A 24039-nucleotide genomic window follows, 5' to 3' on the forward strand; every position below is an offset into this window, starting at 1 on the left:
GAGTATGGCAAAGGGAGCAATGAACATTGTGGAACCATCTTTGTTTGGAATTATACAAGCATCATAAATTAGATATATACACATCAAATGAAAATAAATGATTGATCCCTAAAGTTACCACTGACTCTTTTTCATTCGCTTCACCATGAGTCACTTGAGGGTTCTGCATCACCTCCTCAAGGCCAACTCATGACGGACAACAAATGCCAACCTTGCCAACGGCTCTCAAATCCCAAGGAGGAATATTGTTCTGAAATGTGCAGGTTAATCAAAAATAAGAAGCCAGAAACTGAAACATTTGTGAACTTTGATGAAGCATGTGGCCATTTAGAGCAATAAATCGGTAGGCAATAAATGTTGAACTAGCCAGCATCCTGTAAATGATTTTTTTTTCTACATAGCTCAGGTCTCAAGGAAAATCAGGCTTGGAGGATCCCACAGTGATAAGTAAGTCTGTCTGGTTTCAATCCATTGTCAAAAATGCGGCAATCAAGACACATAATTGTAACCTTCATGCTCCCCATCTCAATTTTCCAAAAACAAAAATCACTCACTGTCCCTCCCCCCAACTGGATTTTCCATTCCTTTCAAAGTCAATGAAGTCTTGAACTTGCTCACCGAATTTTACATCCCTGTCCCCACCACAGCTGGGCTGTAAAATCCTGCCCAGGAACCCTGAACATTATCACCGTAATGAAGCCAGACTTGCCTGTTGCAAACACAACGTTGCGGGACACTAGCCTGTACTCCACGATAGAAAACTGTGGCAACTCAATCTTATGCACTCCAGTCACAGCGTCATCTCCACCCCTCCAGTAGAACTGAATGTCATCCGTTGTGTATCCATCTGGAAGTGAAAGCAAGGCTGGCATTATTCGAATGTCATGAACTCTGCACTCACCTGACGAAGGGGCAAAGCCCCAAAAGCTAGTGGTGTTTGCTACCAAATAAACCTGTTGGACTTTAACCTGGTGTTGTGAGACTTCTTACTACGTTATTCGCATGTGTCACACTTTCCATGCATCCCATGCAGATTCATCCTTTAAGTCCACCTGGTATATCTTTAGGGTTCATCTAAGATCTGAGTGCTGGGAATTGGAGCACAATGAGTCAAAGTATTAAACATTTTAAACCAGGTGCAGCAACAAACAAAAGACCCTTCACTCTGCTTTGCCATTGTTTATTAGTCCCAACCTCCCAAGAGTAAAACATTCCAAAAACCCAACAACTATGTTTCAGGGTCTTCAGGGCAGGACTGGCTGTTTAATGCCAATTTTTGCTAATGATTGTTGGTGAACCAATAGTGAAAAATAATTGGATACACAGTCTCCAACATGATCCTACATACCATTCCTACAACAGAGAGAAGGAACGTTTACTCAACTGTATACGGTGAGTTCTTCATAGGACATTGAACATCGATCAAAGAACTGTACTGCACAGGAAAATGCCCTTTGGCCTACCAAGTCTGCACAGACATAGGTGTCTCTGTAATCTAATATTATCTTGCCTCTATGTGGTCCATATCCCTCTACTCCCTGAGCTTTGATAAAGGATTATCTGAACCGGAAACATCAGTTCTTTTTTCTCCTTATCGATGATGCCAGGCCTGCTGAGATTTTCCAGCATTTTCTCTTTTGGTTTCAGATTCCAGCGTCTGCAATAATTTGTTTTTATCCCTCTATTCCCTGCCTATTCATGTATTTATCCAGATCCCTCTTGAACGTTGTTATAGAATCTGCTTCCACCACCTGCTCTGGCAGCGCACTCCAAGCATTCTTCACCTTCTGTGTGAAAAACTTACCCTTTATATCTCTTTTAACTTTCTCCCTCTTACTTTCAACCTATGCCCCCAATTAATTGATTCTTCAACCTTGGGGGAAAAATCTCTGGCTATCTACTCAATCCAAGCCTGTCAAAATCTGGTAAACATCTATCAGGTTTCCCCCTTTAAGTTAATCTTCTTTTCTAATTTCTTTCAACGTATTAAAACAAATTGCAAATAAAGAGTTTCCTTGTCAGCATTTCCTAATGCATTCAACGCAGTATTTGTTACTTATATTAATGATTTGTTTGAGAATATAGGAGGCATGGTAAGTTTGCAGATGACACCAAGATCGATGGCATAATGGAGAGTGAAGAAAGTTATCTCTGATTGCAACGGGATCTTAATCAATTGGGCCAGTGGGCTGACGAATGGCAGATGGAGTTTTATTTAGATACATGTGAGATGATGCATTTTGGTAGATTGAACCAGGACAGGACTTGCCCTGAGTTAATGGTAGGACGCTGGGGACAGATACATAACAAAGAGAGCAAGGGGTACATGTTCATAGCTCCTTGAAAGTGGAGTTACAAGTGGACAGAGTGCTGAAGAAGGCATTTAGCATGCTTGGTTTCATCAGTCAGAACATTCAATACAGGAGTCAGGACGTCTTGTTGAAGTTGTAGAAGACATTGGTAAGGCCACACTTGGAATACTGTATATAGTTCTGGTCACCCTATTACAGAAAGGATATTATTAAACTAGAAAGAGTGCAGGAAAGATTTACTAGGATGCTACCAGGACTTGATGGTTTGAGTTATAAGGAGAGGCTGGATGGAGTGGAACTTTTTTCTTGGAGCGTAGAAGACTGAAGGGTGAACTTATAGAGGTCTACAAAATAATGCTAGATAGTCAGCTAGATAGTCAATATCTTTTCCCAAAGGTAGGGGGTTCTAAAACTAGAGGGCATAGGTTTAAGGTGAGAAGGGAGAGATACGAAAGTGTCCAGAGGGGCAATTTTTTCACACAGAGGGTGGTGAGTGCCTGGAACAAGTTGACAGAGGTAGTGATAGAGGCGGGTACAATTTTGTCTTTTAAGAAGTGTTTAGACAGTTACATGGGTAAGATGGGTATAGAGGGACATGGGCCAAATGCAGGCAATTGGGACTAGCTTAGGAGTTTAAAAAAGAAAGGGCGGCATAGACAAGTTGGGCCAAAGTGCCTGTTTCCTTGCTGTAAACCTCTATGACTCAATAAAACCTTGGCAAAACTCAACCTTCCCTGTAATCCCACAACTATTCTAAAGGTTTGTAAAAGTTTACAAATAGGATCGGATGTTTCATGCGTATTTGGATGAAATTGTTATTTTTGGATCCTTTTGAGGTATGGGGGTGAATTTTTCCATCCCGTCCACGCAAGGTGAGACAGAAAATTTGGCGGACTATTTATAGGTCCGTTGACTTTGGGCAGGGATTTTGGTCTTGGGGCATGCGGGGCTGGAAAATCCTATCCATTGACTTAGATATAATTCCCACATCAAATTCGACCTGTTTAATGTCAGAATCGAAGGATTTCAAGCTCTGCCTTTAAAATGAATAGAGGGAGAAAAGTTAAAATGAAGCGTATAAAAAGGTTCAAATTTCTAGAGCAGGGAGAAAGGAATCAAATTTAAACTAAAATGAACAAAATAGACTGAAAGATAGTATGGAAAACATGGTAAGACAGAAGGGACAACACAGCATTTGCCTGGCTTCTTGCAGCCTGGCTGAAAATCAATGGGATACTGCAGGGATGCAGGGATAGGCTTCGGGAGGGTGGCCTATCACTTCCTACGGTCATATTGCCAGCGTTGGGGTCTTCAGAGGCACAATCATCTGCCAGGCAGCCATTTAATGGCTCAATTAATGGCCAGCTCCAGCAACCATGGACATTATGCTCACATTTGGAGTGTAATGACTTCAGTGAGGCCCCTGAGGTTGGCTTCTTGGAGTATGAGTTCCCTGATTGAAGTCGTCCCTCTACCATGGCTATATTCACAGCCAGGTGTCCCTGGAAAGGGAGCATGCGGTGTCCGAGGGCACCACTGAAGCCTTTCGTGCCCACTGGGCACCGCAGGGACTGGGATGTATTATCGACTCCTTTAATCGCATTTTAATTTGATGTTTTAAATTTCCGTCCCTTTTTTTTGTTTTGGGCAGTTCCCTTCCTTTAGGGAGCTGCCCTTTTTGAGTTGTCCTTAAGTTAGTTTGATTTTATTTGTTTGGTTCAATAGGAAACGAGTTCCCTGCCCAATCAGGGAGACTCACGTCTATGTATGTATTGATGAATGTCAGGTCCACTCCAGATTCTGACTTTGTACCTGACTCTTAGGGGTGGGATTTAGTTTGTAAATAAAGAGAATCTGGTGAAGGGACACCGGCCTCTGAGGAGTTATTTCACTGAAAGAGCAATTAGAGGCCCCCAATTCAGCAGTATCAGCAGTGCCACCGGGAGTGGTGGCCACTTCCGGTACTGCACTCAGGTGAAGAGGAGGTGTGCTCAACTTCTGGGATGGGCTTCTTGGGGTTTGGCGGGGGTGGGGGGGGGGGGGGGGGCGGGGAGTGAAAATTTGGTCTCGGGGAAGGACAAGACGGTGGAGCTAATGAACCAGGAGGCAGGGGCAACCTGCGGTGGGCACTGCCAAAAGCCCACCATGCTGAATACATGGCGTGAGCCTCTCCCGCCCCTGGTTAAATCCTGATGGTGACATTTTGAGGCCCTCAAGTGGTGGGTGGACAACCCAATGCCCACAGCCTAATGTTGACAATAATTGTGTTCGGGATGGAGATGGATGGGTAGGCGTTAGGTAGCGGAGCAACCCCACTTTCCCAGCCCCTAACCTCACCCTACTCCCCCCAACCCCCACCCCCCAACCTCTCCACTCCCCCACCACCCAGTCTTCAGCTGGAGTTTCCTCCAATGCTTGTGCACAAATTAAACATACATATCACATCCTGGATGACCCACGCATCTCGACAAACAACTCGTACTGGGCATAAAGCTCCTGATTAAGAAGTAGGTCTCTGCACAAGCCTGGGGGGGTCCAGCAGCTCTGTGAAGTCATGCGTAATAAAGCATGCAGAGAGCAAATTGCATCCCAGTGTTTGCTTCATTCAGGCTGAATCTGATTAAAATTTAAGCATTATTCGTCCCATGTTGTAGATAAGCATCAGACTACTGCCTAATCAAACTGAAATGATGAAGCATTTAATGCTTTCTGACTCCCAGCTGTAATTTTGCCATGCGGAGACACAAACACACGCCAAAACATTAAAGAAAGCAATACGCATTTAAAAAAAAACACACAATCTAGCCCCTATCTACTTAGAATGTTAAATTACATTATGGATTGCAATGGGTGTGTTTTCAGGGGGTTGGAGACAGGGAAGGGGATTGGGTTTGAATGCTTGATAAGACTAATGCTGATGGTTGAGAATTCCTAGCCGCAAGGCTCGTTCCTCCTGAGAGTACTCACAGCTTTCTATTTCCAGCGTGCAGTTCTGTTCATCCAGTGGGTACCTCCGCAGATCCATCATGCACGCAGCTGTTGTTGTGATTCTGCATCAAAACAAAGAAAGAAATGGTCACCATGGTAGCTGCTTTTTATTCCCAATCACTGTGCACGCGTCTGTTAACAAGGCAGGGTATTAATTCCTCTGAATTCTGGTCACTGCTCCTCTGAGCTTTACTCCCCACTGATCTTCCAGTATGCTCCAACATGCTCATCCTCCTCCCCGCATCCTCCCCATGTTGAAATCGGCTGCATTTAAGTAGCGCCTTTACCATAATCAGACATCCCCAAGTGATTCATGGGGTGCATTCGCCAAAGGGTGGAATTCTCCGGCTGCGCTGGTCTAAAAGCCAGACATTCCCGCCCGATTGTAGACAGGGTTTCACATTGTCCGTGCTCTGCCCGCTAAAATTCCAGTGGCGTGCAGGATGGGAGAACTCTAAAGTGTGGAACTGAGTCACATGAGGGGAATGGCAGCAGCTCGATCCAAGAAGTAGGCTTTAAGCAGCGTCTTAAAGGAGCAGTGAGAGATTGAGGTGCAGAGAGGTTTACGTAGGAAAATCCAGAGCCTAGGTTCTAGGCAGCTGAAGACTCGGCCGCCAATGCTAACAGTGATTAAAATCGGGAACAGCACCTATCCAGAATTGGCTGAGTTCAGGTTAAGGGCAAAAGAACAAAAGGAGCAGGAGCACATCTCGGACTGCCACTCATTACAATCATGAATGACCTTCTGCCTGAACTCTCCTGCCTGCTCCCTTTATGCCTTGATTCCGAGAAAGACAAAAAGATTTGTCTCAACTTTAAATATATATTTTTATTCATTCGTGGGACATGAATGTCACTGGCTGGCCAGTATTTATTGTCCATCCTTAGTTGTCCAAGGGATTTTGAGAGTCAACCTGTGGCTCTGGAGTCACATGTAGACCAGACCAGGTAAGGAAGGCAGATTTCCTTTCCTAAAGGGCATTAGTGAACCAGATGAGCTTGTCTGACAATTGATGACAGTTTTATGAACATTAGTGGATTCTTAATTCCAGGTATTTTTCACTGAAGTCAAATTCCACCAGCTGCCTTGGCAGGATTGGAACCTGGGTCCCTAGAACATTAGCTGAATTTCCTGGATTAATAGTCTAGCGATTAGGCCATCACCATCACCAGGGACAAAGGTTGTGTGTAAAATATCTGAGTCTTTTTAATAGTCTAGCGGTAATACCACTGGGCCATCAACTCCCCTTGTGCTATTTTAGCACAGGAGGGTACATTAGTCATGCTAACAGGTCTCTCGAAAAATGGCAGCAAGAGGAATGTTAGGCAAGTTTTCTGACATTGGTCTCCACCAGGAATCACGTTGATACTGAAAGATGGGACATCCACAAACCTCTGGGCTAGACAATTCCAGCCATTCACAACCCTTTCAGTGAAGACATTTCTCATAATTTCAGTCCTGTATGATTAGGCTCCTTGTCCAGAAACATGTTCAATATTCCAAAGTCAAAATTTATTTATTAGTCACAAGCAAGGCGTACATTAACACTGCAATGAAGTGACTGTAAAAATCCCCTAATCGCCACACTCCGGCACCAGTTCGGGTCAATGCACCGAACCAGCACTTCTTTCAGACTATGGGAGGAAACCCATGCAGACATGGGGAGAACGTGCAAACTCCACACAGACAGTGACCCAAACCAGGAATCGAACCTGGCTCCCTGGTGCTGTGAGACAGCAGTGCTAACCACTGCGCCACCATGCCCCAGACAGGGGGCAAAATAACATCTTGATGCCTCGCTTGTCAAGTTTCTCCAAAGTGATTTAATGGATCACTTCTCAATTCTCCAAACCCCAGAGAATACAGCCCCAAATTACTCATCCTCTCATCATAGGACAATCCTCCCTAGAAACATCTAGTCAACCTTTGATGTATGTAGTGCTTATAGGAAAACGGAACAGCTTGGATCTGTACTTTTATTTCCCATTTTCACTGTTATTTTCATTCCGATGGCAAGGTTTTCCTTCCATAGATATGGACTTTACTCAACACTGCAAGTGTGATCTCACCAATGCCTGTTACAATTATAGCAAGACCTCTTTATTTTTGTACTCCAATTGCCTGACAACAAAGAACAACATGCAATTTGCTTCCTTAATTGCTTGCGGTACATGTACACAAAGTTCTTATGTTCCTTGCATGAGATCAGCCAAGTACTTCTGACCATCAATATTTATAAGTTTCATAGCTTTTAAAAAAATGTGATTGTTGTGTTCTTATCACCAAGGTGAATAACCTTATATGTCACTGGAGGCTTGATGGGCTGGCATTGGCAACAGAGATATGGCAAGGCAAGGTCATGGAGGGAACTGAATGCCAAGGATGAGAATTCTAAAATTTGACCAGAGAAACATAGAACTAGAAGCAGGAGTGGGCCATTCGATTCTTCGAACCTGCTCTGCCATTTACTTTGATCATGGCTGATCATCAAATTCAATATCCTGATTCCCCCTTCCCCCATATCCTTTGATCCCTTTAGCCCCAAGAGCTATATCTAATTTCTTTTTGAAATGTACTATCCTCTGGGTGAAGAAATTTCTCCTCACCTCAGCTCTAAAAGGGTTACCCCTTATCCTCAAACTATGACCCCCAAGTTCTGGACTCCCCCACTTTCAGGAACATTCTTTTTGAATCTACCCTGTCTAATCCTGTTAGAATTTTATAAGTTTCTATGAGATCCTCTCTCACTCTTCTAAACTCCAGTGAATATATTCCTAACCAACTTAGTCTCTCCTTATATGACAGACCTGCCAACTCAAGAATCAGCCTGTAAACCTTCGCTGTACTCCCTGTATAGCAAAGACATCCTTTCTCAGATAAGGACACCAAAACTGCACACAGTACTCCATGTGTGGCCTTACCAACAGCCTATACAATTGCAGTAAAACATTCCTATTGCTATACTCAAATCTTCCCACTACCAAGGTCAACAAACCATTTGCCTTCTTTACTGCCTGACGAATCTGCGCCTTACTTTCAGTGACTGATGCAATGAGGACTCCAAGGTCTCGCTGAGTATCCACCTTGTTCAATTTACACCTATTCAAGTAATAATCTACCTTCCCTTCATTGCTACCAAAGTGGATAACCTCACATTCTATCCACATTATATTGGATCTACCATTATATTGCCGACTCACTCAGTTTGGCGCAACAGCCAATGTAAGACAGTGAGTTGAGGAGCGATGGCAAATTGTTAAGTTCGGATATGGGATTTCCTGCACCATTATCTACTCTAGTCCCTGTTGCTTGGACCTGAAAGGTCTCCAGAATTTCTTACCTCCCTCAATCTTTCTGAATTTCTATAGGCTTTAGCCACCCATGTTTAGTATTACCAAAGGACCCCTGTTGATTTCTCACTTCTTCACACTGGTTCTTTGCTTCACTTCCTCAATTATGGAAAAAAAAGCTATAACCTTTAAAATTAGCCAACATTGACTTAATTAGCTTTGAAGTTAAGATGTGTGAGACTTTTGTTTGAAATTCTGCGCTGGTATTTTGGCACAGGAGCGTACTTTAATTACGTTAACAGCTCTCCAAAATGGCATCAAGAAGAATTTTAGACAAATTTTCTGACGTTGATCTCCTCCAGGCATCACACCTTTTGCATTTTTATTTCTATCCATTTGAGATGCCAGATTTGGTTGCCAACCAATTTGGTGAATCATTAAGAGATTGCACTGACCCTGAGTCACTACATAATCTCCAAATGATTCACCAGGTTGGATAAACATCAGGTATATCCAGCGTCTGTATTCAACAGATAGGTGGATCTTTAAATTTACAAGCATATTGTTTGGCCAAGCATAGGTGATGGGGACTTCTTAAGACACTCAACTGCAGCTTCATTGCTTTCACAAACCCTCTTTGCAGTTGTATTGCCAGTTGTGGTTAGTGGATAAGTAGCATAAGAACCCATTAAGAGCCACAAAGCTGGTATGATTCACTCATGTTTAACAGTAATAGATACAAAGCGGTGAATAATCCTGTGAGCATGAGCAACACAGCCTTCTGAAATAAAATTTCCTCTCTTTCAAATCCCCCACTTAGAGCAAACGCAGGTAAGTTGCCCATTTGATAAAAGGACAGAACACTGATAAAACTGCGGCTCCTCATTCTACCTCATGTTGGTATCCGGGATTACCATCAGAAGAAAATCAAACATCGTTACGTCTTCACTTTCCGAGGCTCCAGTCCCGGGGACAGGGCATTTTCGATGGCAGTCACTGCTTAGAAAATCCAACCATGATGAGATTGCATGTCCAATTTGGCTCAAGTCAATTTTCCAACACAAGTGATCATAGAATAGAATCATTGAATCCCTACAGTACAGAAGGAGGCCAATAGGCCCATCGAACCTGCACTGCTAGCAATCCTACCCAGGACCCATCCCTGTAACCCCACATATTTATTCTGCTAATCCCCCTGAAACTAGGGTTACTTTAGCATGGCCAATCAACCTAACCCGCACATCCTTGGATCGTGGGAGGAAACCTGAGCACCCAGGGAAAACCCATTCAGACATGGGAAGAGCATGCAGACTCTACAGACAGTGACCCAAGCCAGGAATTGAACCCAGATCCCCAGCGCTATGAGGCAACAATGCTAACCAGTATGCGACTGTGCCGCCTGATTAAGGGTGGAATTTTCCACCCACGATAATGCCTACCAGAAAATCTTGCCTTAAGAAGTCAACATTGAATCTTCTTACTTAAGGCAAAGGCTCTATTCACACTGGGCATCTTGTACATAAAATCTGGGCTCATCAAGTGGCCCAGGTCTTTGTCTTCTTCAAAGGAAATGATAGCTTTGGGTGCATGATATTACCAAATAAATTCTACGTGCCAAACGTATGTGAAAAGGGAGAAATTCGCACATTCGTTTGGGTGGCTTAAGAATTGAATCTTACCTGACTCTGGCAGAAACTGAAGCCAAACCTGTTTCTCATCAGCAGGGGGAATGGATGAGTCCTTGCTTGCCTGAAAGCCGGCTGATAGCAGCAGAGGGTGCAATTGCACATGCTCAGATCTCTGTGTTCCCCCCAGCCTTAGCCAGCCTTCTGGTTGAATTCTGCCCACCCTCCTACCCCTCATTGCTACTGTGGGGCTATTTTAAATCGCATTTAATTGCACTCTTGTTGGATATCTGGTGCTGGTAATATCGTGAGAGGCACAAAATCAGGCGTGAACGCGACTTCTCAGCTCTCTTGCGATCTTGCAGGTGGGGCAAAAAGGTCAGATCACCCCCACAGTGTCTTCTTCTGCCCTAAATTAGAATTTGCTCCAGTATCAATTAAAATTACCGGGTGGTCTGACCTTTTAGCATTCCTTGATTCCACCCTGTACGCACTCCAGCCCAGTCCTCCCTTTCTCTACCCTCCTCAGTGTGTTTCTGCAGGTGGCTATTGTTGTTCACACTACACCATACAGAAATGTGAAGGTGGAAAGACCTTGGTCAATTCTCAACAGGATGCAAGATTTCTTGAGGGGTCAACAAACACAGGTTCAGAGAGGTGTTTGATCTGAATACTGTCACTCCTCTTAGATGTATACTCATGAATCTCAAAAATCTTGTGTGCTTGTATACATCCATTTAAACTTGTTGTCATTGCCTCCTGTTCTGTTGTTGAGCTCTATTATGCAGAGTAAGAAGCAAGAAGGTGGCTTCTTCGATTGAAGGGTAGGAGAATGACGCTCCAATCCATGACAGAGCACATCTACCACGTAAGGCAGCCCATGGGCCACCCATGGGGATTTTCACGGTAACTTCATTGCAGTGTTAATGTCAGCCTATTGTGACATTAGTAAATAAACTTAAGCTTATATCAACCAAGAGATAAATGCTGTAATGCAAAGTGCATCATCTGTCTCTTTTCCATAGGAAAAGGGACTTTTGGACAGTTTCTACAACTTGTGACACAGTGGCTGGCAGTCTTGCTTCACAGCACCAGTGGGTTCAATTTTGGCCTCCGGTCATTCTCTGTGTGGAGTTTGCCTCTGGGTGCTCCAGTTTCCTTCCACAGTCCAAAAGTATGCAAGTTAGGTGGATTGGCCATGGTAAATTGCTCCTTAGTGTCCCAAGATGTGTAGGCTAGAGGAATTAGCAGGATGAATATTAGGAGGATAATTGGGGTTATGGGGATAGGGACTGGTTGGGATGCTCTATCAGAGAGTTGGTGCAGGTTCAGTGGGCTGAATGGCTTCCTTCTGTACTGTAGAGAAACTTCCATTGAGGGAAAGATTCACCCCCAGTGTATAGTACTTCCATGGCAGCCACAGAGCCTATATGCACCAATGGAGTTTGCACTCTCTTACGCATTAAGGATCTGACTATGAAAATGGTTCATTTATAGCAAGTAGCAATGGACTTAGAAATTGGGTTGCATTGTGCTGGCACTATAAGTATAAAATGAGCACCTTAATGGTGCAATGTGGCAAGTTCCACCACTGCAGGATGGAAGCATGCCATCCACATGATTGGTTATGATTCCTCCATAGGAATCCATCTAACACTTCTACAAACAGACATTAGTCCCACTTGTTTATTCGAACCAGGGACTGATTACTATTTGAGGGCCCCTCAACCTCTCATCACAGGAAGAAGTCTCCCAACATCAGGTTAAAGTCCAACAGGTTTATTTGGAATCATGAGCTTTCAGAGTGTTGCTCTTTCATCAGGTGAGTGGAGGAAGGTTCACAAACGTGGCATTTATAGGCTAAAGCAAAATTGCAAGATAACTATTGATTGGAACGTGAATAATGATTGGAATGTGAGTCTTTGCAAAAGCCTATGAATTGTCCTGGTTTGAGACAATTCACACCTCTTTAACCTGTGATTATCCCTCTCTTCACACACACTATTCATACCTTTAAAGACTCGATTACCTGTATAGACTCACATCCCAACCACTCTTCACATTCCATTATATAGAACCAGCTTGCAGGTGCAGCAGGTGGTCAGGAAGGCGAATGGGATGCTGGCCTTCATAGCGAAGGGGATTGAATATAAAAGTAGGGAGGTCTTGCTGCAGCTGTATAGGGCATTGGTGAGGCCGCAGCTGGAGTACTGTGTGCAGTTTTGGGCGCCGCACCTGCGCAAAGATATTTTGGCCTTGGAGGGAGTGCAGAGGAGGTTTACTAGGCTGATACCGGAGTTGAGGGGGTTGAACTATGAGGAGAGGCTGAATAAACTAGGCTTGTACTCGTTGGAGTTTAGAAGAATGAGGGGAGATCTCATTGAGACGTGTAAGATGATGAATGGGATGGATAGGATAGAGGTGGAGAGACTCTTCCCACTGAAAAAAGACAGTAGGACTAGGGGGCACAGCCTCAAGATAAAGGGGGGGCATTTTAGAACGGAGTTGAGGAGGAACTTCTTCACTCAAAGGGTGGTGAATCTCTGGAATTCTCTACCCATTGAAGTGGTGGAGGCTGCCTCGCTAAATATTTTCAAGACGCGGGTTGATGGGTTTTTGATAAGAGAGGGGATTAAGGGTTATGGGGAAAGGGCCGGAAAGTGGAACTGAGCCACGACAGATCAGCCATGATCTTATTGAATGGTGGGGCAGGCTCGAAGGGCCAGATGGCCTACTCCTGCTCCTATTTCTTATGTTCTTAGAATCCCTACAGTGCAGAAGGAGGCCATTTGGCCCATCAAGTCTCCACTGACCACAATCCCACCCAAGCCCTATCCCCATCACCCCATACATTTTTACTCTAGCTCGTCCCCCTGACACTAAGAGGCAATTTAGCATGGCCAATCCACCTAACCCGCACGTCTTTGGACTGTGGGAGGAAACCTTAGCATCTGGAGAAAACCCACACAGACAAGGGGAGAATGTACAAACTCCACACAGATAGTGACCCAAGTGGGGTCAAACCCAGGTCTCTGGTGCTGTGAGGCAGCAGTGCTAACCAATGTTCCACTGTGCCACCCCCAATTTCAATCTGTAATTATTTTGCAATTGTGGCTTTCCCAGATATGCTACGTTTGTGAACCTCCTCCACTCACCTGATGAAGGGGTAGCACTTTGAAAGCTTGTGCTAACAAATAAAACTGTTGGGCTTTAACCTGGTGTTGTGAGTCTTCTTACTGTGCCCACCCCAGTCCAATGCTGACATCTCCATCTCTCATCACAGGACAAACTTCCCAACACAGGAACCAGTCCAGTGAACCATCACTGTACTTGAAATTTTCTTTTCCTTAGATGTGGAGGTCAAATCTGTGCACATTTCTCCAGGTGTTGTCTCACTAATTGTACAAATGCAGCAATACTTTCTTATTCTTGTATTCCAATCCCCTTGCAAGAAAGGACAACATTCCATTAGCTTTCCAAATTGCTTGCTGTACCCTGCATGCTAACTTCCTGTGTTCCTTGTATGAGTACAACCAAGTCTCTCTGAAAATCAACACTCGCAAGTTGTAGGCCCTTTAAAAAAATACTTGTCCACGTACCTTGATAGATTACTTTAACTCTCTTTGCTGAAATTATTAAAAGGTTTGTAAATAGCTGAGGAACCAGTAATGATCCTTGCAGGACTCCACAATCTGTAAATGCTCTGTTTATCAATACCTCTACGCTACTGCCTCCCCAGTTGCTAAGAGAATCATTTGTATGGAGCCATGGCCTACAGACTGGGAACATAAAATAAGAAACAGCAACTGAATCATCTTTCAAGCCCCCTCAGGTCTGACTATTGTCAACCAGTTGCAGGTGAATCCAAATACACTGAGAATTTCACACTCACTGAAGTGTAAGGAAAGTCCTGGTAAAATTGTTGGTGGCCACTCATATCTTCTTATTCTGAACATGTCCTCTAAAATCAGAAGTTGACCCTACAACAGCTCACTGCCACCTTCTTGATGCCAATTAGGGAAAGGCAATAAATGCTAACCTAGCCAGTGACATCTCATGAAAGAGTAAATAAAAATATAATATTTCCAATGTGGACCTTTCCAATCAGGATCTGCCTATCATAGAATTCCTACAGTGCAGAAGGAAGCCATCCAGTCCATCCAGACTGCACTGATAACAATCCAACCTCTAACCCCACATATTTACCCTGCTAATTCCCCTGACACTGAGTGACAGTTTAGCATGGCCAATCAACCTAAACCACACCTCTTTGGGACTGTGGGATGAAACTGGAGCACCCGGGGGATACCCACGCAGACAAGGGGAGAATGTGTGAACTCTACACAGGCAGTCACCCGAAGCGGGAATCGAACTCCCTGGTGCTGTGAGGCAGCAGTGCTAACCACTATGCTACCGTGCCCTGGCATTTTACAAAGCAAAGTCACGTCACCAAGAAATTATGGTTCTGCAATATTGGGTGGTGTTTCACAGCAGCAACTTGAACTTGGTAATGTTTCCACTCAGCTTAGTTGGCAGAAGTGGTGACGGCAAAGAAACAACAGGATATGTCATCCAGTGAGCCACCATGTGTGCCTCTCAGAGTAGAGTTTGCAAATTATGCAACTGGATAGCAATCCGACATAGCTGCAGGGCTTATTCCCTGGCGTGGGTGTCACACCTGTCTGCTGTTGGCATGTTACCTTAACTTGACTGCAGGCAATTAGCTAGCTCCAACCCATAGTGACATCACTTGAAGGATCTCTGGGGGAAAGAGCAATGGTGGTGGCAATGGGAGGTCTATTTTTGGATTTAAGTTTTGCTCTAAAATGGCAATATATAATTGATAACTACATGGTTTTTACATCATCACAGGGGGAGTATTTCACATAGAAAGTATTCCCTCATGAACTTCCATCCACATCACATCAGAAGCTTTGACGGACTGGTGTTTCTCTTTTACCTCCTGCCTCCTGAAGGTGGCGACTTGCGCCTTGATACAGATACATTCGCTAACGTCTCTCCAGAAACCGATACGGTTTCACACACAAGCTATAGTCGTGCATAGCAGCAGGCCATTCAACTGTAATGTCCATCACAGGAAAAGCTGATTCAACCCACGCTATATTTTGTCAATCGCTTTCACGGCTGTGGTTCTCCCAGTGGGCCGGGAGAATCCCGTGGTGGCCAGTTTGTGAGGTTTGTGTGAGCGTTCCTGTCCCACTTGCGTCTCCCAGTGCCGGATTTCCAGCAGGATCTGCTCCGTGGCAGAAATCGGTGGGGAGACGTACAGAGCATTAAGATGGTCATTTCAATATAATTTGAACCTCATTAACGGGCCTGAGACTGAATTCTCCAGGCCTGCTAGCACCTCCCACCTCGCCAGAGTATTTCACTCCAGCCGGGATTACACTAGTGCCCCACTAATGGAGGGCTAGCGACCCAATCCCACTCGAGTGAAGGGGGGGGGGCACTCAGGGCCTCCCCAGAGGGTCAGGTGGGAGGGTGCTCCCTGAGCATTGGCACCCGGCAGTGCCAGCCTGTGCCCCTGACACTGCCCAAAGGGCAAAGTGCCAATGCAGCGGCCAGCCTGCTGGTGGGGAGGGGGTGAGTTCAGCACTGCGGGGAGCATGGCAACTGTCAGAGGGCTTCGGTGGAGGGGGTGGTGGGTGGAGTGGAGCTGGGGGTGGGCTAAGAAGATGGGTTAAGTGCCAGGCCCAGGGATGGTCAGGGGGCCGGCGATCAGGCTGTGGGGGGCAACGAGCCAGCAATGTGGGGGTCGCGGGGCTGGCCAGCAATTGACTGGCCACAATCGGGAGGCCAGCTGTGCAGGTCCCCTGCGTATACGCCAATCCCGGTACTGATAGATTGGCGCATGTGCAGTGACCCGTTCAGCACGCTGACTTCAGGCTCTCCAGTGGGAATAGGCCTTGCTCCCTGAAAGTTAATGGAATTCAGGCTGGTGGCCTCTGCAATGCACAGAATGTGGGAGATTCTTCTCTGAACTCCCACTGAAAAAATCAATGTGAATTACTCCAGTTTTCACACAAATTCGACACTCCAAATGTTTTTGGGAGAATTCCACCCCACATATCTATACCCCACACAGAGCAGGGCGGGAACTTTCAAGCTAACCCACTCCATCAGGAAATGGATGGGGTTCGGGGCAATGCTATTTTGTGCCTCGCTTTCCATTGAAGTCAATGATGAGAAACATTGGGCAGAGTATAAGACAGGCATTTTGTCCAAGGTCCATGGATCTTTGTTTTGTTCAGCAGGTTAGCTTATAATGACCGTACATGCTTGCAGCAGGAGTCAGCATTGGCAAACAAGTCAGGAGCAGGAACCTTTGCTCATTTTCACCTCTGCGATGAGACTGGGAATAGTTTCTAGTGCATCAGTGTTGCTCATCTGAAGATCAGCAAACATGACCTGGAGGGTTTCCCTTGGCTGCATTAAGGAGAGTATTTACAAAAGGCATGTTGGAGAGGCTCGGTTGAACAGCACTGCAAGCTATGAAATAAAGATTGAAGGAAATAATCTATGCACTTAAATCTTTCATAATTTAACTTCTAGCCTGCACAGGACAAAAGAGCTTTTAAATCAATTCTTACTGCAGACATTAGAATTATTTCTTTTCTTTGTTTCCCCTAGTTTTGCAGCAATACAGGGAATTCCAATTTCCACAGTGAGTCACAGAAAGCCATCCGAAGCAGTCTACAAATTGCATCATTCGTACTTTGAGCGGCGGGACGAAAACAGCAGTCATGCATCCATTATTCTGATTGGTAAATAATTAAAGAAAAACACATTTGTGTCAAAAATACACGAACATGGATTAATGCTACAGCATGCATAAAAGATGAACATCAGCGAGGAAGTCAACTTAAAAGGCAAATTGTGGAAAGTGCATCTTAACACAGCATTTGTGTTCCTCTGGGTAAGGACCTTCAGCCTAATGGAGGTATTAGTTTGTATTTTTTTTATAAAGCAAAATATAATTAAGTAATGGAGAATCTTTAAATATAAGTCAGTTTATTTTCTGATCATTGCCATAAACGCTTGACCTGCCTTATTGTCCAGCCCTCCTAATAGCCTTGACAGTCAAGGAATTACCTTTTTCTTTATTCATGGGCGTCGCTACTGGCCAGTATTTATTACCCATCCCTAGTTGCCCAAGGGCAGTTGAGAGTCAACCATATTGCTGTGGCTCTGGAGTCACATGTAGACCAGGCCAGGTAAGGATGGCAGATTTCCTTCCCTTCGGGATATTAGTGAATCAGATGAGTTTTTTCCAACAATCGACAATGTTTTCATTGTCATCAGTAGATTCGTAATTCCAAATACTTCTTCATTGAATTCAAATTCCACCGTCTACCGTAGCAGGGTTTGAACCTGGGTCCCCAGAACATTAGCTGAGTTTCTGGATTCATAGTCTTGTGGTAATACACTCGGCATTTGCATCCCCTGCTACATCATTTGTCTGTGCACATCAGAACATGCGGACAGTGAAATTGGGCACTAACAGGTCACTCTAGTATATAACAGGTGATAGCATAGTGGTAATATTGGTAGACAAGTAATCTAAAAGCTGGGCTAATGCTCTGCAGCTGTGAGATCAAATCCTGCGTGGGATGGAGCACTGGGGAAAAAATTTAAATTTAATTGATTAGTAAGTGTGGAATAATGTATGAGTTTATGAACAATAACGACTGGATTGTTGTAAAATCCTGCCTGGTTCATTATCATCCTTCAGGGGAGGAAATATTACATTGTTACCTACCCTGCCCTCCAGGTGACTTGGGAAGTGTTGGTATTATCGCTGGACTATTAATCCAGAAACTCAGGTAATGTTCTGGGGACCCAGGTTTGAATCCCACCAAACCGTGGAATTCAAATTCAATAAAACATATCTGGAACTAAAATTCTACTGATGACCGTGAAACCATTGTCGATTGTTGGAAAAATCCACCTGGTTCACTAATGTCCTTCAGAAAGGAAATTTGCTGTCCTTACCTGGTCTGGCTAACATGTGACTCCAAAGTCACAGCAATGTGGTTGATTCTCAACTGCCCTCCAAGGGCATCTAAAGACAGGCAATAAATGCTGGCTGGCCAACGATGTACATGTCCCATGAATGAACAAAAAAACCCAATTCCAGTTCTACAGCAATCTGCTTGATTCTGAACCATCTCCTGACATGGCCTAGCAACTCATAGATCGTAGAACCCTACAGTGCAGAAAGAGGCCCTTCGAGTCCACACCGACCACAATTCCACCCAGGCCCTACCCCCATGTTATACCCACTAATCCCTCTAACCTATGCATCCCTGGACACTAAGGGGCAATTTCTTAGCATGGCCAATCAACCTAACCTGCACATCTTCGGACTGTGGGAGGAAACCAGAGTACCCAGAGGAAACCCACACAGACACGAGGAGAATGTGCAAACTCCACACAGACAGTGACCCGAGCCAGGAATCGAACCCAGGACCCTGGAGCTGTGAAGCAGCAGTGCTAACCACTGTGCTACCATGCCGCCCAAAGTTGAATCCAACTACCATAGAAAGCAAAGTAGGTGTACCTGCACTACATAGACTGCAGCACTTTAAGAAAGTGGACTCACTCCTCCTCAAGGACAATAAACCCTGGCCTTGCTAGTGAACACATATCCAGGAATCAAATATTTTAAATCAAGTTTTCTATTGCACATCTGGGCTATTGCATATCAGCCCCCAGACCGGGGAAGGCAACAACAGCTGGGAGTTCATACTTTCATTTGTGCTCCAGTTACTTTCCTTGCTAGAAAGTAAATGCATCATTGCTGGGTGAAAGCAAGATGGTCTCTGTCTGAGAAACACTCTAAAGGGACATTGTCTGCTGGTGAAACTCTGGAAAACTGCAATAAGTTCCTTCTTCTATGAAGATCACGAAAGGAAGCTTCACAAGATCTAGACTAGGCTTAAGCAAAAAGGCAGAAGAAGTGTCATTCAGGGTCCATGTTGCAAAGAGGTATTACTGCTTTTACATATGCAAAGGGGATGATCTTACCAAAAAAAATTCTAGGTGCCAAATGAGTAGGAAAATGAAGAGGATTGCACCCATTGTTTTGACCAGATTTGGAATGTGGTTATTTTGGCACTAAGTGCAAAAAAAGGAGGCAAAGTGTGATTCATGCCAGCTGGGGGAGTGGATGGAGTCTCTTCTCGCTAGAAGGCTGGCTGATCATAGCTAGAGGGTGTCTTTGCACATGCACTGATCTTTCAGTGCTCTGTGTAAAGTATACATAGAACACTGAAGACCTGTCAGTCCCCCACTCCCCTGGATATCACTTCCCCCTGCCCCCTCCCGGATATCACCCCACTCCACCCCCGATGGACATCACACTCTTGCACAATCGCTGGCCTACCTGGCCCATTGCTGGCATCTGCTGCCAGTCACCACCCTGGCTGATCCCCAATTCAGAGTGTACAGCACCCCCCCCACCCCCCAATCTCTCCTCAGGATCCACACTTCCACACTCCTTGGCATTGCTCAGTGCCCAGTAGGCAGTGCCAGTCTTGCAGTGCCAGGGTGCAAGACTGGCACTGTCATGATCCCAGACTGGTAGTGCCGTAGTCCCAGGCTGGTAGTGCCAGGCTAGTACTGCCCAAGGTGCACTGCCCCCGACTACCTGGGGAGCCTTAATGGCTTTCGGTCCCACCAGCCATCATGACAGTTCCCCATCATACATGATCCTAGCTGGTGAGGACCTTCACTGACGAGACCACTAAGGCAAGTGAGCCCAGACGGTTCCGTGCCAGGCTCACTGATAATATTTAAGAATAGATTTAAATATTTAAATCAGCCTAGTGCCCTTCCCAATCACGAGGCTGAGCACGCCAGCAATCCAGGACCGGTAAGATTGCGAGAGGGGAGAAACTGGGCGCGAACCTAGATTTCCACCTCTTTTGCAATCTTACCATTTCACCAGGCCAATTGACCGACATGACAAGCCAGCAAGATCACCCCCAAAGAGTCTGAGGCTCACTCTGCAAAGCCGGTATATCCTGAAAGCTGATGCAGTCAGGAAAACATAGTGGACTGGTGGCCTAACCAGCAGCCCCATAAGTCTCGACCAGACTTTCACTGACTTACCATTCTGCCCCACAACCCCCTCTAAGTGTATAATTCATCACATTTTTATCCCTCCTCAGTTCTGTTGAAGGGTCATACGGACTCGAAACATTAATAGTTTCCACAGATGCTGCCAGACCTGCTGAATTTATGCAGCATTTTCTGTTTTTAGTCCCAGATATGCCTTGGGCCTACTCACGCCAACACAGGGGTCATTACTAATGACCGCTTTCCATCAATAATTTATAGGTTACAACTTTTTTGGCAGCTCACAGCTGCAGTAATCAGAGTGCATTTTCAGACACTCAAAGGCAAAGATTTTTCTACAAAAGTTGTTCATTTCCCCTTGGTGTACCACAAATTGGGTTCCAGCTGGCAGAGGCACTAATGGCAGATTGCACATGGTGCTACTGGTTACAAATCCATAAGTTGGCACCTCCCAGCTGATTGAAGTAACTTGTGTATTTGGAAATACAGCTATGCTATGAAGAAGAATTGCTATCACTGAAGAAGAAGTGGCATGGTGGCACAGTGGTTAGCGCTGCTGCCTCACAATGCCAGAGACCCCGGGTTCAATTCCAGTCTTGGGTGACAGTCTGTGTGAAATTTGCATGTTCTCCCCATGTCTGCATGGGTTTCCTTCAGGTTCCTTCCACACTCAAAGATGTGGCGGTTGGGTGGATTGGCTGTGCTAAATTGTTCCTTAGTATCCTAGTGTAGTTTAGGGGGATTGGTGGAATAATTTGTGTGGGGTTAAGAGAGTGGGTGAGGGGGAGGGCGAGCCTAGGTAAGATACTGTCAGAGGATTGGTGCAGCCTTGATGGGCCAGATGGCCTCTTTCTGCACTGTAGGGATTCTAAAATTATTGGAAAAGGATCTAGTTATTTGGTTACTTCTCAAATATTTGATTGGTTCAGTAGTGAACAAATTTTTAAGTCAGAGTTAGATCTAGTAAAGATTAAACCCCTACCGTAGGGGTAACAATAATGGAGTATAGGAAAGAGATAGAGAACCTGGTGAACTGATGTGACGACAATAATTTCTCCCTCAATGTCAACAAAATGAAAGAGATTGCCATCGGCTTCAGCAAGCGCAGAGAAAAACATGTTCCTGTCTATATCAATGGGACAAAGTAGAAATGGTCTTACACTTCACGTTTCAAGGTGTCCAGATCACCAACAACCTGTCCTGCTTCCCCCCATGCTGACACTATAGCTACGAAAGCCCATCAATGCCTCTACTTTCTCAGAAGACTAAAGAAATTTGGCATGTCAGCTATGACTCTCACCAAATTTTACAGATGCGTCACAGAAAGCATTCTTTCTGGTTGTATCACATCTTGGTATAGCTCCTGCTCTGCCCAAAACTGCAAGAAATTACAAAAGATTGTGAACGTAGCTCAATCCATCACACAAACAAGCCTCCCATCCACTGACTCTATCTACCCTTCCCGCTGCCTTGACAAAGCAGCCAGCATAATTAAGGACTCCATGCACCCCGAACATATTCTCTTCCAATTTCTTCCATCAGGAAAATGACACAAAAGTCTGAGGACACGAACCAACCGACTCAAACTTCTTCCCTGCTGCTGTCAAACTTTTGAATGGACCTGTTTATATTAAGCTGATCTTTCTCTACACCGTAGCTACGACTGTAACATGATATTCTGCACCCTCTCCTTTCCTTCTTTGTGAACGGTATGCTCTGTCTGTGTAGCACGCAAGAAACGATACTTTTCATTGTACACTAATACATGTGACAATAATAAATCAAATCAGATCAGTTCAGGTCTGATTTTAATCATGTCATTATTGGTAGCCATGCCTTCAGCTGCTTGTGCCCTAAGCTCTGGATACTTCCTCCCTAAATCTCTCTGCATCTCAACCTCACTTTCTTTGCCATTTTCAATAGCTGCTAAATGTTTTTGACATGATTCATTTGTTTCTTGGTCTTCATCTGCATTTCTCATTCAGCCGAAGTTGAACAAACTGTTGGCTGGAGTAATTTTTGTTTTAAATATCGGTGCGTAGATTTTCTGTTTAAGTATCCATTCATATTCCTACAACTTGTGCAAACTGCCAAAGGTTTCACAGGATAATGTTCCAGTTTGGAACTTAAAAAAAAACTGTCAATGGAAACTGAAGCTTTCCACTGGTTACATTTCCAGGCTTGGAACAAAGCATGTATTTTTTGTATTTATCCCGAGGCTACCCCCTTGGCTTCTTTATTGATTCAATTCCTCTCAGATTCTCGCCTTCTCATTACCTTCCTGATGTTCCACAGGGACGCCTTTGTAGTGAGATGTAGAAAGAAACATTTCCCCTCATAATTCATGTCATGTTTGACTCCCCCCTCCCCTCTCCCTCTTGGTCACCTCCACCATAGCTCCTAATGCTCAACCACGTATGTTCTCTGAACGCAACCATTAGTCATGTCGGTGACCGTGGAGGTGCCTTTGTCTTCATATCTTGCCTTTACCATATTTGGAGCTAAGTTTGGACAGGCTGGACAGTGATACCCTGTGAGTCTCTCATTAGATTCAATCTATTTCTTAGTTCATAAGGGTCTCCTGATTCAAAAAAATAGTTTTTTTGAAAAAAAATGGTTTCATATGGATCAGGGCTAAGCCTTCCTCCTTCAATATTTATTTCACTGCCAATCCTTCGTTCGTTAATATTTTTTCCAAAGTCAAGCAGTAAAGCCCCAAGTATCTGCACTGACTTTGGCATTTCTTTAGTATCTCAATTTCCACCCCAGTATTCTAACTCACACAAGGTTGTGGTCATCCATTACCATCCTACTATATGGATCTACATTGGCCCATGGTTAGGCAATGCCTCAATTTTCAAAATTTAATCTTTGGTTTCCAATCTCTGCATGCTCTCCTCTCTCTAATTGCGATTATTAACAGGGAGTTAGATTTTAAGAGCTGTGGGGATATGCTGCAACTATACAGCACCTTGGTGAGACCACATTTGGAATATTGTGTGCAGTTCTGGTCACCTCACTATAAGAAGGACATGGAAGCATTGGAGAGAGTGCAGAGGAGGTTTACCAGGATGCTGCCTGGTTTGGGGGGTAGGTCTTTTGTGGAAAGGTTGAGGGAGCTGGAGCTTTTCTCTTTAGAGCGGAGGAGGATGAGAGGCGACTTAATAGAGGTTTACAAGATGTTGAGGAGGATAGATAGAGTGGATGTGCAGAGATTACTCCCTTGGATGGATGTAGCTATTACTGGGGGCATAACTATAAAGTTCATGGTGGGACATATAGGAGGGATGTCTGAGTTAGATCCTTTACTCAGAGAGTGGCTGAGGTGTGGAATGCACTGCCTGCTGTGATAGTGGAGTTGGACACTTTAGGAACTTTCAAGTGGTTATTGGATAGGCACATGAAGCACACCGGAACGATAGGGAGTGGGATAGCTTAATCTTGGGTTCGGACATTGCTTGGCATAACCGAGGGCTGAAGGGCCTACACTGTTCTATGTTCAAGTATTCCCCAGCTCCATAAATCTTTGAGGTTGGCACAGTGGCACAGTGGTTAGCACTGCTGCCTCACAGTGCCAGGGACTCAGGTTCAACTCCTGGCTTGGGCCACTGTCCATGTGAAGTTTGTACATTCTCCTGTTGTCTGCGTGGGTTCCTCTGGGTGCTGTAGTTTCCTCCCACACTCCGAAGATTTGCAGATTAGGTGGATTGGTCATGCTAAAT

At 44.8% G+C, this 24039-nt stretch overlaps 1 protein-coding gene across 1 annotated transcript in view; it reads right to left on the bottom strand.

The window, feature by feature from the left end:
* The window catches only part of gabrb3 (gamma-aminobutyric acid type A receptor subunit beta3), a 319041-nt gene that overhangs the window by 51521 nt on the left and 243481 nt on the right, over positions 1 to 24039 (bottom strand). The window contains exons 5-6 of the mRNA XM_080197604.1: positions 5280 to 5362; positions 710 to 847 (exon numbers count right to left, since the gene is read on the bottom strand). Of these exons, the coding sequence (XP_080053730.1) occupies positions 710 to 847; positions 5280 to 5362 (221 nt within the window). The remainder of the gene's footprint in view (positions 1 to 709; positions 848 to 5279; positions 5363 to 24039) is intronic.

The sequence above is a fragment of the Carcharhinus amblyrhynchos genome, chromosome 10, assembly GCF_965287045.1.
Source record: "Carcharhinus amblyrhynchos chromosome 10, sCarAmb.v2.hapA, whole genome shotgun sequence".
Lineage (NCBI taxonomy): Eukaryota > Metazoa > Chordata > Chondrichthyes > Carcharhiniformes > Carcharhinidae > Carcharhinus > Carcharhinus amblyrhynchos.